The 17,195-nt window shown below is 36.0% G+C and overlaps 1 protein-coding gene across 2 annotated transcripts; it reads right to left on the reverse strand.

Moving 5' to 3' along the window:
* Positions 1-3,567: 3,567 nt before the first annotated feature.
* Positions 3,568-14,430, reverse strand: LOC145576860 (uncharacterized). 2 transcript variants are annotated; one of them, XM_081634564.1, is made up of 13 exons: positions 14,108-14,430; positions 7,676-8,298; positions 7,363-7,596; positions 7,008-7,256; positions 6,577-6,927; positions 6,210-6,476; positions 5,383-5,714; positions 5,090-5,290; positions 4,866-4,976; positions 4,688-4,763; positions 4,502-4,600; positions 4,267-4,411; positions 3,568-4,155 (listed from the first exon to the last, which is right to left on the reverse strand). In XM_081634564.1, the coding sequence occupies exons 2-12, from the start codon at positions 8,294-8,296 to the stop codon at positions 4,319-4,321; spliced, it is 2,634 nt and encodes an 877-aa protein (XP_081490690.1). In that variant the 5' UTR covers positions 8,297-8,298; positions 14,108-14,430; the 3' UTR covers positions 3,568-4,155; positions 4,267-4,318. The 2 variants fall into 2 exon arrangements, with proteins under 2 accessions (XP_081490690.1, XP_081490691.1); XM_081634565.1 differs by lacking the exons at positions 3,568-4,155; positions 4,267-4,411; positions 4,502-4,600 and having other exon boundaries at positions 5,086-5,290.
* Positions 14,431-17,195: the final 2,765 nt, after the last annotated feature.

Consider the following 17,195-nt stretch of genomic DNA (forward strand, 5'->3'; position numbering starts at 1 on the left):
AATAAACTTCCCTTACCTAATGATCCAGCACCTCTCTCACTGCATCGCCAACCATTTGAAGGTTGGATATGCTAACTTGTTGATCACTCTTCTAGAAAGCTGTGGTGTCTCCATGACAAATTATGAAAGCCTCAAACTAAAAACAAACCATTATGTGCAACCAAGAACCCTTGAGGCCAGAAACCTAACTGTTGTGAATGGAGTAATCCAATTCCTCTCCAAATCTCTCCCAAAAACCAAGCAGGATGAAGGGAGTGTGAAGAAAATGGAGGAAGAGGAGTTGGATAGATGGCTGGAGGAGGAGGACAGTGAGGGTGAGGGAGAAAAGAAGACTAAGGAAGTGGTCATAATGTCTGCAAAGAGTGCCCCTAGTGTTGGAAAGAGGAAGAGTACAAGGTTGGCTTTTAGGCCAAAAGGAAAAGATAAGGCTGAATCTACTGCTGTGGTAGATTTATGTGATGAAAAGGGAGAAGAGAAAACTTTGGTTAAGGGGGAACAGGGCACCGTTGTGCAAGAAACTGGAAGAAGTCAGTCTGTTCCAGCAGGAGAAGGTCTAGAGTTTGCAGGATTTAACTCTGTCAGTGCTGCTTTGGAATTAAAGAATCTCAAGGGTACAGTGTAAAAGCTGGTGGATGCACAACCTGCTCTGATTCAGAGAATTGAGGCTCTAGAGAAGATGGTGTCAGACTTGGCAAAGGCTTCTACTGAGCTCACAAAAGCAGTGCAGGAGAGCACCTCCACTATATCTCAAGGGCAGTCAGATCTTTTGAAGAAGCTGGAGGAGCTGGTCATTGAAGAAGTTACAGCAGAAGATGCAGGAGAAGAGCATCTATCCTCTGCCCCTGAAGCCTAATTTTGTTTCTCTTATGTTTTAGCCATCAAACTTTTTGTTTTTTTTTACCTTGGTCTGGATTGAACTTTGTTTTATTTAGCTTCTTTTGGTCTGTAAACACTTAAAACAGGGTATTTTGCTTTTTGGATGTTCTGGAGGAACATCAGTTTGTTTATATGGATGTTGCATGCTTGCTTTATGACTATTTGCATACTATTTCTGCCTATATGTGCTTTGTTCTATGCTTTGGACACAAACTATTATCATGGTGCTGTGTTTAGATATATATATTTGTGTGCATTAATTTTGATGAACGCCAAAAGGGGGAAAAGAAGGCAAACTCAATTGTTGACAAGCTCTCCATCCATCTAAAACTAGAAGGTATAATTTTCAGTTCCTTGTTAATTTTTAAAGCTAGTTCATTTTAATTTTAAAGTAGTTTTTCCTTTTCTGATTGTCTTTCAATTTTATTCATGAGTTTGCTTAGGTTTGTCATTCATCAAAAAGGGGGAATATTGTTGATCTTAAGTTTTGATGATGACTCAAGGAACCTAAGCAAACCCATAAGGGCTTTAACATTTGTCTATTAGCTTTGATGTGTTGACAGGTTTTATATGCAACGATATTCTAGAGTCAGAATGGAGCATGGAACAAGGTCAAAGGAAGAGCTTTGGATGAGCATAGAAGACAATCAGAAGCCAAGTTCCTTGAGTGAGGAACTGAAGCTCCAGAGTCGAAGCTTCACTGAGTTTCAAGAAGTCTATTGTAACTTTATTATTTATTTTAGACTTCTTGTATAAATGTTAAGTACTTTGATTATTGATAGGATTTTAAGTGGATTTAATTTCAGTTTATAAAGATTTTATTTTCCTTGTTAAAAAGATTCTATTTCATTTTCGGAAAATTATCTTTTAAACTATTCTATTTTCTTAAAGATTTTCTGTTTTAATTATCCTAATATTTTGGAAAATCTGACTTGGTAAAATCTCCTTTGAAAACTCTTTTTAAACGGATCTTTTACTTGGTCAAGGAGGTTGAGAAATTTAAGGAAGCAGTAAACCACTTCCTCAAGTATACTTCAGCTTGCTGCCCAAGCCTCCACGAACTGCACTTCCTAGTTTCATGGGAGTTGTGGTGAAGTGGAAGTCAAGGCAGACGTGGGAGTTTTTCAACTGATTTCCTCTAGTATAAATAGAATTAGTTTTCTATTTTGAAGAGTACACTTGAGCATTACAATCTTCTAAGCTTTTCGAAAAGAGTCAAAATCCACTTAAGTCCTTGAGTGTCTTTGTACTTAGCATCTTAGAGTTTTAATTCGAGTTGTATTGGGAAGAGTTTGGGTAAACTCTAGAGTGTGTAGATTGCTTTGAGTGAGGCAAGGAGGAAGAGAGAGATTTGAGAGCTCAACTGATTGAGGGATCAGTTGAGGGGGAACTTAAGTTCGTAGAGGAACTTGAGTTTAGAGTCTTAATTTGTAATAGGTTGTTTGCCCTATTATTATTAAGAATTGAGTTTAAAATCCCTTGTGATCGTGGTTTTTCTTCTTGATTAGGGCCAAGAAGTTTTCCACGTAAAATCTCTCTTGCACTTTAAAGTCTTTTGTTTGAGTTTCTTTTAGAACCACGCAAAAATTACCCCAGTTCCTCCACAATACAATTCACCCCCCCTCTTGTATTGTTCATTCGAGTCAACAACTTATCTCATAACAGTTTCAATATCCTGTTACTTCTCTATCCCTACAGCAACCACAAGCACAGAATATGACTTTAAACTAAAATATAATCATTCTTCTGTACATCACCAAAGGCTCACTACAAGCATCAACCTTAATGTACCAGCCTATCAAATATAAGCATTCAAAACAAACCCAGCTGTTATCAGTCATTCGACACTCTGACAGGGGTATAAAATCCTTACCCGACACAAAATTTCACCCAACCACTACTATCATCTTGAACTACATATCAACAAAGGAAGTTCGTAAAAAAAATAGGAGGAGGGGGAACTACATATCAGAATTACCAATGACATAAAGTCAACTTGAAAAGACAGCATACACATTTGTAATTCAAATAACTCATTTACAAGTCCTCTAGTATCAATATCAAGTCTCATGACAGATCTTTGGTCTCTTATCCCCACATATGAGCTCATCCCGTTTCACCCAGAAGCACAGATGATTAGTCAAATAATTAAATTCGGGTTAATCATCTGTTTTAGCATCAAGTCAAACAATAACCATTTGCTCTCACTCTCCTATTCGTCTTCAACATCTAATGCATGTAGCTACAAGCTTCAGTGGTGTGGACTCTGTAGGGAATCTCTGCAGAGGGTCTGTATTTAACTGTAAACTCTCATAAACTATAAACTATATCCATGTATCCCGCCCTCCTGATTAAGCACCCACGGACCTACCATACCCTAAAGGATAGCATACTTTCATTGATGTTGTGGCTTTAACATAACAATGAATTTGTTCTATGCAACAAAGTTTCCATAACAAAAGCATATCAACTGATGTAATAAAAATATCCAAGAACCAAATTGCGCATATGCAGTTGTGGGCATTTCTGCATATAACAGCTTTTACTTGAAATATCTGAAGCCTTGTAGCTGGTTTAACAAGATGAAGCATATTACATTGTACTTTAGCCTGTGCCTAAGAGATCAAAGCAAACAACTCACATATGATTGTACACAGCAATACATATGAATATATGATAGAACCAAACAAATTGTTGATAAAAAATATGTTTTAAATACCCATAATTCCATACATATGATGATATGAGTATTGTTTCTCAACAACTACAGCAGAGCACAATTGAGGTCAGAGGTAGCTGTGTACAGTGTACCACCAGTAGAAATAACATCAATTGCACTGAGCATTAATATGAAAATTGCAGGCTCGGCTAGCTGCACAAGTGGCAGCAACAAGTCCATGATTTTTTGGCCGAAGAGGATGTAATGCCTAAATGCTATAGCAAAAGGTCTGGTTTTTTGCTAGTTGATGAGCTTACTTGTTGCAGGCCATAGGGTTATGCTACAGAAAATCGATCCTACCTGATTTTCTAAAAAATTGAAATGCCACCAAGACCTCCCTCCTCCTCCACCACCGGGAGCTAGCCCCCTGAAAAACCACCATAACCCCAAAAGTCTCGAGCACCACCACTAACTCTACATTTAAGGGGAAGTTCAGCAAAGTTCCTGTACTTGATCCACCAAATATTTAAAATCTAGAAAAACCTTTAATCACACGAAATTAAACTCCACCAAGACCTATTCTCAAAATACCGCCAGCAACAAATCAACACGATATCACCCTGTATGCCACATAAAACCATCATTAACATCACATATACGCAGTATATATAGTTTATAATATATAAATAACATAGTAGAGCATATATAAGAAGTTAATTAATGCATATAACCTTGAGATTATATTTACAAAAAGTCGTCAAGGTTGTCAAATAAGTAGGTTTTTCACAAATACTTGTCTCCAAAAAAGATCGCCCATTGCTCTCGAACCTCATTGATTTCCTCATCAGTGTAGGGCTCATCTCGTCTTTGATACTCCTTTGACGACCATGAATTAGACCACACAAGTTAAAATAAAACTTAATTTACTGCAACTTAAAGCCACAATAATTCTTAAATGATGCATACCTTATCCATATTTTGACAATCACCATATAATGTGACCATCTCATGCATAAATTTCATGACATAAAAGCCACTCTCAGTATCACCAGTTTGTTGAGCACACTATATAAGAAAGATATTCATAAAATGTCAAGATACACGTATCTAGTTATTAGAGATTAACAATACATATTAACTAACATCATATACCTTTATAGAAAACCATTTCAGTTTAGAGTTGCGCCCCTTTCTACCCTTACCCTTACCCTTATAGACATTGTAAGCCCTGCACATGCATACACACACAAACATGAGATTATTAATGCTTTTACATCACACAAAAAAACTTTCTTAGTCAAAATTTATGGTGCACAAATTTTCTTCTTACATATCTAAACAGTCTTTTATGGTCAAAGATTTCCCCTTTTTAGCCTTGGAGGAATCGAACTTGAAGACTTTGCCGCATGTAAGGTTAATCACAATGAGTATCCAGTGCTCCCTGTATGAATTACAAGACATGTTAACTGTTAAGTTACAATAATTAATGAAAAATTCATACTCTACTACAAACAATTAAACATAATTATAGATAAGTTTGGAGTTCATACATACTCTTCATAATATGGAGCCAATATGAGTTGGTATCCAGCATCACCCCTATCCCTACTGGATAAGAAAACATCCCTTATGTAGTCTGCAGTGACTTGATGGTGGTGAGTCTGGTGACGGACATTAGATGCAGCGATTGTTTGGGGACAAAGAAACCCAATATGTGACGAATCAAAAGAAGAGATGTATCTATCAATTAGAAACCTGTGTATCAAAGTTGTGTCAAATGTATGATAAATGCACAGCTTTCGTTAAATCATTCAGATTCAAAGGATCAAGAGGGTAAAAAATTTTACATCATGAAGACCTGAACAACGGAAATGCTCAGCCTTGCCCCTCTGAGTAACAGGTTGATGTCCTCCGCTGTGATAAAAGTTTCAGTGTCCTTTTCTAAGTGGAACACTTTTGCATCCAACAGAACCGTTGTGACATCATACCGCTCCGGTTGACTCGCCATGACAAGTTGCACTTGCAACAGCTTACTTTTCTCACCATTGGAAGCAACCATGTCTTCCCCAACTTGTTGTGATGACCCTTTGACATTGGTTGCTGACTCTCCTGATTGAAGATCACTGCTGTCAACCTTTTCATTGCTGTTTCCTTCATACCTTTCTTCTGGGATGGCCTCCTAACATCATTTTTCAATCGTCAATAGAGTCATATTAGCTCACAAAATTCTATTATAATTCAAGTAGGGACTATATAGGGCCAATTTGGACAAAATAGTTTGAAACACCGAACGTTGCCAATTTAGGTAATATTACAGAACCATAAATAGAAAATGGGTTATATTTTGGGATAACAAGGTTCCACTTTCATTTTGAGTGAATCAAGGCCTATAGCCTTTTTAGAACAAATTAGGACAGCTTTAGGTGGAATTAAAGCAAAAATATGCACTCTTTTGTTTGATCTATATTGGGTCAATTAGGATCAAGTTTTCCAATCTGAGTCAATGTACATCTATTTATAACTGGAGTCAATGTACATCTATTTATAATCTGAGTCAATGTACATCTATTTATAATCTGAGTCAAAAATATGACTTGGAGAATAATACAAAAAGACCTCAAACTACGCCAGGTAGGAAAACTAAAATAAGTTTGAGTCCAATATCAGTCCTCACCTCATCTTCAAACAACACTAAGGCTGCGGGCCATTGCACGAAATTGTCTCGAGCTTCACCAATCTTAGTGACACCTTCCGCAGGTACCGGGAGGTCAACGTCGACAAAATCACTGTAAGGATCATTGATACATACCTTCATGTGGCCAGGCATGATCGATTGATTGCACATTGGCCCATCACCATAGGGATATGCCGTACCACCTGCTACAACAATTTTGTTCCCAGAGTAGGCATCCCACACAGCAAGACGACATGTTTTCGAAGCCTATACATCAAGAGTTCAATAGCTTAATGCAAGATACTATATTGTGTTTTTTGAGTATAAATGGAATTTTTTTAAAATTGTCGACTGAGTAAGTATTTACCGTCAACATAGGTGGTGATAGATTGGAACTGGTGGCTTGGGGCAATTTTTGTGGCATCATGGAGGCCAGTGCTTGCTTGACCTGGATTTCCACTTGATCTTTCAGCTTTTGTTCAAATTCCTCCATCAAGGAAGCTTTGATTTTCTCCTTCATTTCCTCCAATGATTGCCTTTGGTTCAATTCAGAGACCCTTGGGTCTGGCTTGCCAAAGGCCTTGCGATGGCCAACATTAAGTCCCCCTAATCCATAAACACGGCCAGAATGATCTTTTTTCCCAAGAGCCATGCACAGGGCATCCACATTCCGCTGTGGAATAAAAGTCCCTTTGGCCTGTTGTTGCATATACTCCTCCTATTGGCAATTAGGACACATTTATATACATTAGATATCGTCAATTTACAGCAACAAATTTCTCATTCAACAATACCTACATATTTTTTGGCAACTTTCCGTGTTTCATCGTTTGTGATAACCCAAGTTCCTCCTTCACCAGGCACTTGTCTTGCCAATAGCCATTCCAAGCCTCGTTTAGCTACTCTACAAGATGATGATCCATCAGTATCAGTAGGGTATCTTCCATCCTTGATCCACTGTTCTTTGCTCCTCCTGTAACTCTTCGACCCTAAGTGATGATAGTGCTTGTTCTGTTTTGCGTTCTTCCTTGCCTTCTCACTAATAGCCTATTAGATTAGAAAATAAATAAGCATTATTGATATTTTGATTACATATTGTGCGTCAATATTAACTAACATCTTTCTTTATTATATCCTTTGATATTACAATCACCTTTGCCTCATCAGTGGTACGATCTCCTTCAAACTTTTCCCAGTCCACTTTCGTGATGATTCCCTTGTAAATTTCCCAGGGCATTAAGTGTGCACTCTTTTCTGGAGGCTTCGTTGTCTTAGTGATCCAACGACTCACTAACCTTGTCTTAAAACCTCTGAATCGGCTGGCCACTCCAGAATGAAACAACTTTTCCTTTTCCTTTGTTGGACCATCTTCAATGTGGAACAAAGCCTGTGTAATCAGAAAACTAACTGATGTTAATAACCAACATCGACTACATTACATAAATTAGGTTATATCCAATTCTAACCTTTGTCTTATTCCATAATGTTTGCTTGTCGGCTTCAGGTACTAATCGATACTGCTTGACATTAATGTTAATTTTTTTAGCACAGCTACCAAGATGTCTCGCATAAACGTGCTCCCAATCACCCGCTGGCTGACCAAGATCATCATACTCAAGAAACATAGGCTCTTTGACTTGAACCTCTTTCGTCGGACCCCTACTTCGTCTGTTGCCTCGTTCATTTAAACGATCCCCTACCCCATCCATCATCTCATCCATGTAATCTTCCTCGTCATCATTGTCTTCATCCCCTACATCACTCTCACAGCTCTCGCGTTCACTCTCATCAGATTCATCACTCTCCTCCTGCTGAATATCATGTACACTAGAAGTTTCCCCAGAAACTAGTTTTTCACCATGCCAAAGCCACACATGGTACGCTTGCCTAAACCCACGACGAATCAAATGTTCTTCTATGATTTTTATATCACTAAATTTCTTTACAGTAAAGCAGTCACGACAAGGGCAATAAATTTCATCCTCTCCACTACTCTTTTGGTGCTCTTTAGCACGTCTACAAAACTCCTTAACCCCGTCCAAAAATTCACGCGTGTTGCGTTTACCATACATCCAAGAACGATCCATTTCTGACAGAAAAAGAGAGACACATAAATAAGCTCAGCATTCAAGCATATGTGGAGCCAGGTGACTCATTTTACCAAATCGACAAATTTCAATTCTGGGATGCAAGCTTCCAAAAGCTTCTTATTTCTCTTACCTAAACCATCTTTGTACGTCTAACTGCACTAGTAATGGTATCCATACTTTATGTCATCATTTAACTTTCTCAGTATAAGATATAGGTAATTGCTTGTCAACATATAGAATCAACAGCATGTGATATTCCTTCATATAAAGGCATACCTTCACCTCCTAGAAGGGATAAGTTCAATAATGATACCAAAACATGAACTATTAAGTCTTAAAAAGGTACTTTAGGTTATGATAATGATGATGCATTTGATAAAGTTTATGTACTTCAAAATTTGTACCAGTATCCCAATCATCAATCAGCTATATATTCAGATTTTTCACTCTTCACTAGTCATATTTGTCATTCAATAATTATAAGGACATTGCATATAAAGAATTGTTAATAGCAAAGGTTAAAAAAAAAATTACAAGTGCATCAATACATTAAAGGAAGTTAGGAACTATTAAAAAGGGATATGGAGGAAGAAAGAAGGGTAAGAGAGAATATCTCAATATCAAAAGCGCAAAACCTATAAACCAATAAACTCCAAAATTATATCGGTTTAAAATAAAATTCCAATGAAACTACAATACATTAACTTGTAATAGAATGCAATAACGTAAGTAAATAGATAAAGCTTGCCAAATTAGCATTATACTTCTAATGCAACATTACATATTAGATGGTACTAATAGTACTAAATTATGGAGCTTATAATTGCATTTCAAAACATCAAATTAGAGCTTATTAAATTAAACATCTTTTTAGCAAGCACACAAGTCATGTAATTTAAACAAAACATTAAAAAAAATTTTAAAAAAAAAAATCAAACACATACATTGGGATGATATTAAACATGATTGAAATCTATGTTACTTGGATTCGAGTACCCATGTCTGACACGGGTACGTGTCCAAGCATCCGACTCGGCTATATTGTGAAAAATATTTCATGATTTTGAACTAAAAGTGAAGTGTCCAAGTGTCATACGCTCATACCCATGCCTGAGTGTCAACACGAGTACGTGAGGTGAAAATGTGAAATGAAGAGTTTAAGTAATATAGATTGAAAATTATATGACAAAAGCTAATATTAATTATTCCTAAATACCAAAAAAGAAAAAAAAAACACACACTCAATTGCAGGGGCGGAACTATGTAGGTGCATGATGAGTCACGTGACTCACCAGCAAAAAAAAAAATGATTTTTTTTTAAAAAAAAATATCAAAGAGACCTCCTATTATAGATAGGCGGTCTCTTTGCTGCTATTGCTGCCTAACACTGTCAGATTTTTTAAATAACAAAGAGACCTGTTATTCAGATAACAGGTCTCTTTTTCTGCTGACATTGTATATGAATATTTGTTGCGCTGCTTTTTTTTTCATTAAAGAGTAAGTTATCTCACTATTTTATTTTTTGTGTACTCCGTATAATTTTTTAATAATTCTTGTACAATAAAGTTAATTTAATGTAATAATTTTATAGTACTATTTGTTTGTAACATGTTATTTATTTAGAGTACGTACTTTCGACTTGTAAGATTGAATTTTTAAGTACTATTGTAGTATGGATTTTTATGTCCCTATTTTTGGATTGAAATCATTTTGGTGAAATATATTTTTTATATATACATATATATAATTTTTGGATTGAAACAAGTGATCAGTTATTGATGGTGACTCACCAAAATCCTGAATCCGCCACTGCTCAATTGAGATTGTCAATACACTTTGTGTACACCACTAAAAATATACTCTAATTATTTAAAAGGTTAAAATTTATAGTAGTCATTATACAACATTTTGATAACTTGTTATTTGATATGATTTTAAAGTTATTTTGAACCTTGTCTACTTGATATATTGGCATTTTAGTTCACTTCTACTCTACTTTCGTTCAATTTTTATGTATCCCTTGCTTCACGGGTTGTTAGTGTTTTTGTTGAGTTTTTAGGTCCAAAGACGACCATTTGAAGCATATGGATGATAAACCGAGGTTAGAAGCCGAGACAATGAAGCAAAACCGAAGAAAAAGTGAAGAAAAGGGCCTAAGAGAGCCTGCACGAACCAGGAAGTTTGCACGGACCAGGAAGTTTGCACGGACTAACCGGGAAGTTTGCATTTTCCAGATCCTGCACGTCCGTGCAGAATTAGACACGTCCGTGCCGATTCTTGCACGTCCGTGCAATCAGTTTCAAAACTGATCCTTAAGTTCAAGGCATGCACGTCCGTGCCACATTTGGCACGTCCGTGCAGGATCCCCTGGCCAAAACAGCAGCAAACTGTTTCTCATATTCTGCACGTCCGTGCAGATTTGTCTGTACGTCCGTGCCTGCCTCAGCACGGAGACCTGTAGCCGCGTCCTACTCTTGTTTTCTCCGTCTTTTTTATTTGGGGGTCTTTATACATGACCCCTTGAGTTCATTTGTACGACATCCAAGTTTTTAGTGCTTCCTCTTAGTTTGTAATTGTAGAAACATAAATATTCTCAAATCATTAGTTAGATTTTAATTAATAGCTTAGAAATTTCAATCTCAATCAATGTAGAAGACAAGTTCCACCATTGTTATTCAAGTTGAAGCTTCTGGTAACTTTTTCTCACTCTTCTCTTCCATTTTAATTGCTTTGATTGTTAATTATGTTGCTTAATCCTTGTATGCTTAGATTGTTATTTAGCTTAATCTTTAGTTAAATCTAGTTCACGAGTTACTTGAAATCCTTAATTGCTTTAATCTCCATGGATTGTGAACAGTCTAATTTTCTAGGGTTTGGGTAAAACCCTCAATGTAGTCACTAATTACTTGTTGCATGTGTTAATTTGGTAATTGTTGGATGTTAATTAGTTGAGCTTAAGTGGTTTAATTGCTTAGTTCTTGTATATGGCCATTGCTAGAACTATTATCTAAGTTTTCTCAACGAAGGATCGAGAGATGAACTTGAGTTAGCTCCCTTATGCTTAATTGACTTGAAATGCCATGAGAATAGGAATTTCCAGTAAAGGGAATGTTTTTGTCATCGTGATTATGCTTTAATACTTGTTTTATGCTTTGTAACCACGAGAGTAGGTTGTATTCATGATTCGAGTAATCCCTCTAGCTTAAGAGAGTAGTTGGGTGCTTTAGATGAGTTCCCCTATTTTATCCCCTTAATTTACCATTGTTGCTACATGTTATTTGTGATTTGTGACGAAGTTGAGTGGTGTATCTCGAGCCCTAGAATCCTCTAAATATTGTTAATCACCCCTTAGTATTAGTTGAATTGAATTATTACATGTTACATAAAACCAAACCAATTTCGACTTCATTTAGCTTATTTAAACGGTAGTATCTCGGTGGTTGATTCAACGTCTCTCTTGGGTTCGACCCTTTCTTACCCTTGCTATTAGCTAGTGAGACCAAGATAAGACTTTATCTTTGGTAGGCTCGACGACGGCCTATCACATTTCAATAACAGTATTTGCTAGGACTAAAACAGTATATACCCCAAAATGCCCACAAAAAATTTAATTCAAAATATAACTTACTAATTATTGCTCTAAAGAATGAACTTAGAAGAAGAAAAACAAAACCTAACTACAAAATAGGGGTGTGATTTGCAGGATCAAAAAGGTTGTGGGAAGTGGTGAGTAGTAGTGCAGTATGGTGGTTTCAGGTAGAACACCTAGCTGGAGTAGAAGCAAAATAAAGAGAGAATGGTGATGACAGGAAGCACCGTTAGGAACTAGTTTCCAGTCACCAGTATTGGGTGATTTCAGTGCAATCACAGAAGCCCGGAGGTGAAGAATTTTAGGTTTTGGTATTGAGGGAGCTCATACGAAATTTTTCCATTGATCTAGCCTTCCAAGTAGAGGGTTTTTTCAAAGCACCAGAATTTGTTGCTGAGGGGAGTCTATCAATCAATGCAAATCACACTAGGTTAAGACTAAAGGGGAGTTTGGTTCATAAATATCATCACAAACACTTAATACAAAACAGAAATGGCCACAGAAGTTCTTGTTGAAATCAGCACCAAAGGAACTGTTGGCTCCCTCATAATGCAGCAGATAAATACTACTGTCAATCAAATCAGGTAAGCTGCAGCATAGAAATTGCTCGAGATTCCGACTTCAAATTACTGGTTATTTCTCAAAAGAAAAAACAAGGAGGAAGCAAGTTCTTCTAATCAAACATTTGTTCAATAGTTGATACTTCGAATAGCAAAAGGTTACTCCACTGTTGGGTTTAACTATAAAAACCAGAGGACTGACTGATCTCTGATGGACAGTCCATAAGTTCCTACTACATGAGGCTCTGAAAATAATTCATGAACTTGGAAGAATCAAAGGCCATTGATAATAGAAACAAGAGTCAAGACTAAGCAGTCTGTATCGTTAATTTATCTATCACAAAAAACAGCTAGTATATGCAAAATGTAATACTTTGTGTCCTTTTATCTTTGCCGAACGGTTCCTTATGACAATTCATGTCAGCCAACCCCAAATCATTTTGTGACTAAAATTTTGTTGTTGTATATTATACTTACTCCATTGCGTGTTAGATGCATCACTTTCTAAATAAGGAAGTTTCAAATTAGATGCATAATTTTCTTTTTAGTTAATAAATTCTCCATCTCTCTCAAGTAGCAAATGGGTCCTCTATTTTCTGTCTCTCTAATCTCTATTTCTCTCATCTCCAAAGACTTCCTAAGGCTTTGTTTGGTTCAATATTAGTAAAGGAAAAGAAGAGAAAGGATGGGAAGGGAAAAGAAGGGAAAGGAAGGTGATTTTATTTTCCAATATTTGGTTGATTAATAGGAAATGAAGGGAAGAGAAAGGAAATTACTTTTATTTTTCTCTTTCCTCCTATTTTGGGAGGAAAGGAAAGCCAAAATTTTGTTAAGAGACTTTCCTCCCACTTCCCTTCCTTTCCTTTAGATTTTTATGTCATTTATTCAACCAAACATGGGAATTTGATTAAAACAATTTCCTTTCTTTTCTTTTCCATCCAAATTCCTTCAACCAAAAAGGGCCTAAAAGTCCGTGTTTTTATAAATAATGCATCTAGAACGAAACGAAGGAAGTAAAATCCTGATCAAAAGCACCACTAAGGCACTAATTGAAATCCTCTTCAAAGCCTAAATCAGTATTTCACCAGAGCCATTAACACACATTTCAATACATAGCAAGTAGCAACACATACACAAAACGATTATTAGTTAGTTATATACATGACCCATCATTTTCAAAAGTACCCATGCCGGACCCTGACACTCATACATAGGTATGGATAGTTTCAACATCTCAATTTTGATTAAAAGCATTGAAATTTTTCCATAAATTATCCGATTCTAACACTTGTACACACACCCATTGAAATGGTTTCTCAAGTCCAAGTTCATAGAATGCTCGAAAAATGCACCCTTTTAAGTTTCAACTGCTACAGTAATACTAAAATGTTCAGAAATGGACATAATTGCAAAATGTCCCCAGTACATTATTACTTATAGAACAGCAACAACCCAGTAACTAACAATTCATTAAGAATTTCAATTTAACAGGACCCTAGGTCATCAAAGTAGTAGGGAATCCTAAATCTTTCAGTATCAAATTAAGCATATAATAATCAATCAAATATGAAATTCAAACCCAAATTTTACAATCAATGCATTAATCTATCAATTAACAAATCATAAAATTATAAGAAATTAAAATAAGGAAGCAATTACCCAGAAAAAACTGTCAGCTACCGAGAAATCACGAGCATAAATGGAAGTACTTTGAGAGCATTAAACCAGAACCCCAAAAAATTGGCTCTGCTACCACCATTAATGGGTCCCGCTAATTGCTGCAGTAAATCATGGTGTTGGGGCTTCTTGGGGTTGTTGGAGATGCCCAGAAAAGTACTAATCAACGAATTCAGCTGATAAGAAATGGGATGATCTGAAGCTTTGTTGATTGTAATTGACATGTAATTGAAGAAGCTATTGTTGGGGAAGAACTGAGGAGAGAGAAAGACTGAAGTCTCCCGCCCTAAACTTTGGGCTATTCGATCTTGTGTACTCTGTATTGTTGACTACTTTAACTCTTACCATTTTTAAAGGGTGTTACTAAATGCCACAAGTACTTAGGGCGCGGTATTAAATGACTCATCTACCCTTATAAATTTTATGTTTGACATTATTCAATTTTTCTCACCAATTATACTCCTTCCACCACCATCACCCTAAACACCATCACCACCACCACCCGTCACCGGAATCACCATCACCGTACACACCATCACCACCACCACCCAAAGGTCGCCGGAATCATTCAATTTCTCACTATCTATCACACCAAATCAACCACTCATCATACCAAATCAACCGGAAAAAGGAAGGGGCTGACGACAATGGAATCGCGGCGTGGGAAAGGGGTTCGTTTGCCGGGAAACGCGGAGAAAACGCCGGCCAATTCGTCGGTAATTTTTTTTATTTTCGCATAAAATCGCATAGTCGCGTGCTATATGCGACTCCACCACGGTACAGTCACATATAGCGTGCAACTATACCACGGTACAGTCGCATATAGCACGCGACTCTACCATGGTGTAGACGCATGCTATATGCGACTGTACCATGGTATAATCGCATGCTATATGCGACTATGCCGTGGTGGAGTCGCATATAGCACGCGACTATGGTTTTTTTTTTTTTTTGAATTTAAATTTCGAATTATGATTGTAATTTGTTTTTTTTTAATTTCGAATTGTCATCCGTAAATTAATTTTGAATTGGTGATAAAATTAGTAATGTAATTTGAATTATGGTAATTTTATTATTATTTTAAAAAAAAAAAATTCGAATTAATATTTTTTTTAATTCGACTTAATATTTTTTTTTAATTACGGTATATTTTTTTTTGAATTCGAATTAATATTTTATTTGATAATAAAATTTAAATATTAATCATGTTTTACTTGATCCATGTTTATCTTTATTCCATGATCATCAATGTTTTTGTTTTGAATCAGTTTATCTTTATTCCTAAGATATATATGTATGATTTAAGATAGTAGTTATTATTTTTTTTTTTTAAATTTAAAACAGCAGTTTTAATTTAATAAAAAAAAAAGCAGTTTTTTCCTTAAAAAAAAAAAAAAGTTATACTTGAAAGAGTCAAAGACTACGTAGATAATTGTCAACAATTTTTATTTATTTTCTTTTTTTACAATTGTCAACAAAGTAAACATGGATAATTTTTAAATAAAATCCAAATAACTTGTTTTTTTTGGAGGTAACAACTAACTAACATGAATTGTGGGGATTTTTATTTTTTTGTTTTTTTTTAAATTTTTTTATAACTAAAAAACCAAATGTAATCATTGTTTAAATTTTTTTATAACAACTGACTAAAATTTTTTTTAAGATAAAACCAACTGAAAATATATCTTTTTTATTTAAAGTTAATTTCAAATTAGTCATAAAATTTTTGAAAAGTATATTGTTTAAAAAAAATGATTGTTATTGTTTAATCAACTGAAAACCAACTGAAAATATAAATTTTTGAATAGTATATTGTTTAATCAACTGAAAACTGAAATATGTTATTTAAAAAAAATGATTTGAACAGTATATTGTTTAATAGTAAAATTATTAGTAATAATACTTGAAATAATAATAATTATTGTTAGAATTATGAATATAATAATTTGAAATTTTATTATTATATTAAATAGCGACAAGGTGGAAAATCAATTGCGGTGAATGATGTGTTGACTAGCTCGGGGCCGCGACACACTCGAGCCCGAAACATCGATGCCTTTGTTAGGAGAGAAAGGGATGTTGCACGATTGGGAAAGTCTGTTGTTGATGGTGCTTCTGATGATGTATCTGTTCCTTTTTACGACGAGCCTGATCACGGACGAGCTAGTGAGTCTGAGGAGATGGAGAAGTTTGAGGGTAATTTTGATCAGAGTGGTGAGCATGATGATACGTCAGGTGTAGTGGTTGGTAGAAGGGCTATAGATGGTAGGTTTGTCGCTTCTGACACCGGTAGCACCACTAGTAGACGGCGTACTAATAAACGTCAAAGACAAGTTGATGATGATTCTTGGATAGTGAAGGAGGACATGCCCGGTAGGCCCCTTGATGGTAGTGTTATTCCTAGTTTCGGAGGCCATGTTGCTCGTATGATATGGGATGGAAAGGAGAGAAACTTGCTAAGGTGTCAGAATAGGGAAAGAGCATGTTACCAGCTTCAGTCATGGTTTGCCGCGCTTTCATCCGAGCAGGTTGCAGTGGTTGAGGGTACAGGCTTGTCACACTTGCCTCGGTGTATGTTTGGACACCTTGATATACCTCTTATTTGTGCATTTGTGGAGCGGTGGCAACCTGACACTAACACATTTCACTTCCCTTTTGGAGAGATGACTATTACTCTACATGATGTCTGGCACATTTTGCGCATCCCAGTGGATGGGCGTATAGTTTCTTCTTAGGCTACTAGTGAGGAGTTGCGCATACATGATTGTAGACACCCATTTGTGTCTCCCCAAAACCAAACCCAGTGATGAATACCTTTTGCGTCGAACCATAATCGAATGAGGTGAAAGTGTGAAAAGTCAAGTGTTGCGGTTAGTTTTTATTAAATTTCTTCTTTCTGTTTTCGAAAACCCACTCTATTTTATGAAAACGTCCATTTCAGTTTATTTTGGTCCATGATAAGGGTCCAATAATAGTGTAGTTGGATGGGGCTTTAAAAGACCTTTCCAACGATATATTATAAGCCCAATTCCGATGAATAATGAGGAAGTTATGGCCAAAATACTAAACT

The sequence above is a fragment of the Chenopodium album genome, chromosome 13 (assembly GCF_948465745.1).
Source record: "Chenopodium album chromosome 13, dcCheAlbu1.1, whole genome shotgun sequence".
Lineage (NCBI taxonomy): Eukaryota > Viridiplantae > Streptophyta > Magnoliopsida > Caryophyllales > Amaranthaceae > Chenopodium > Chenopodium album.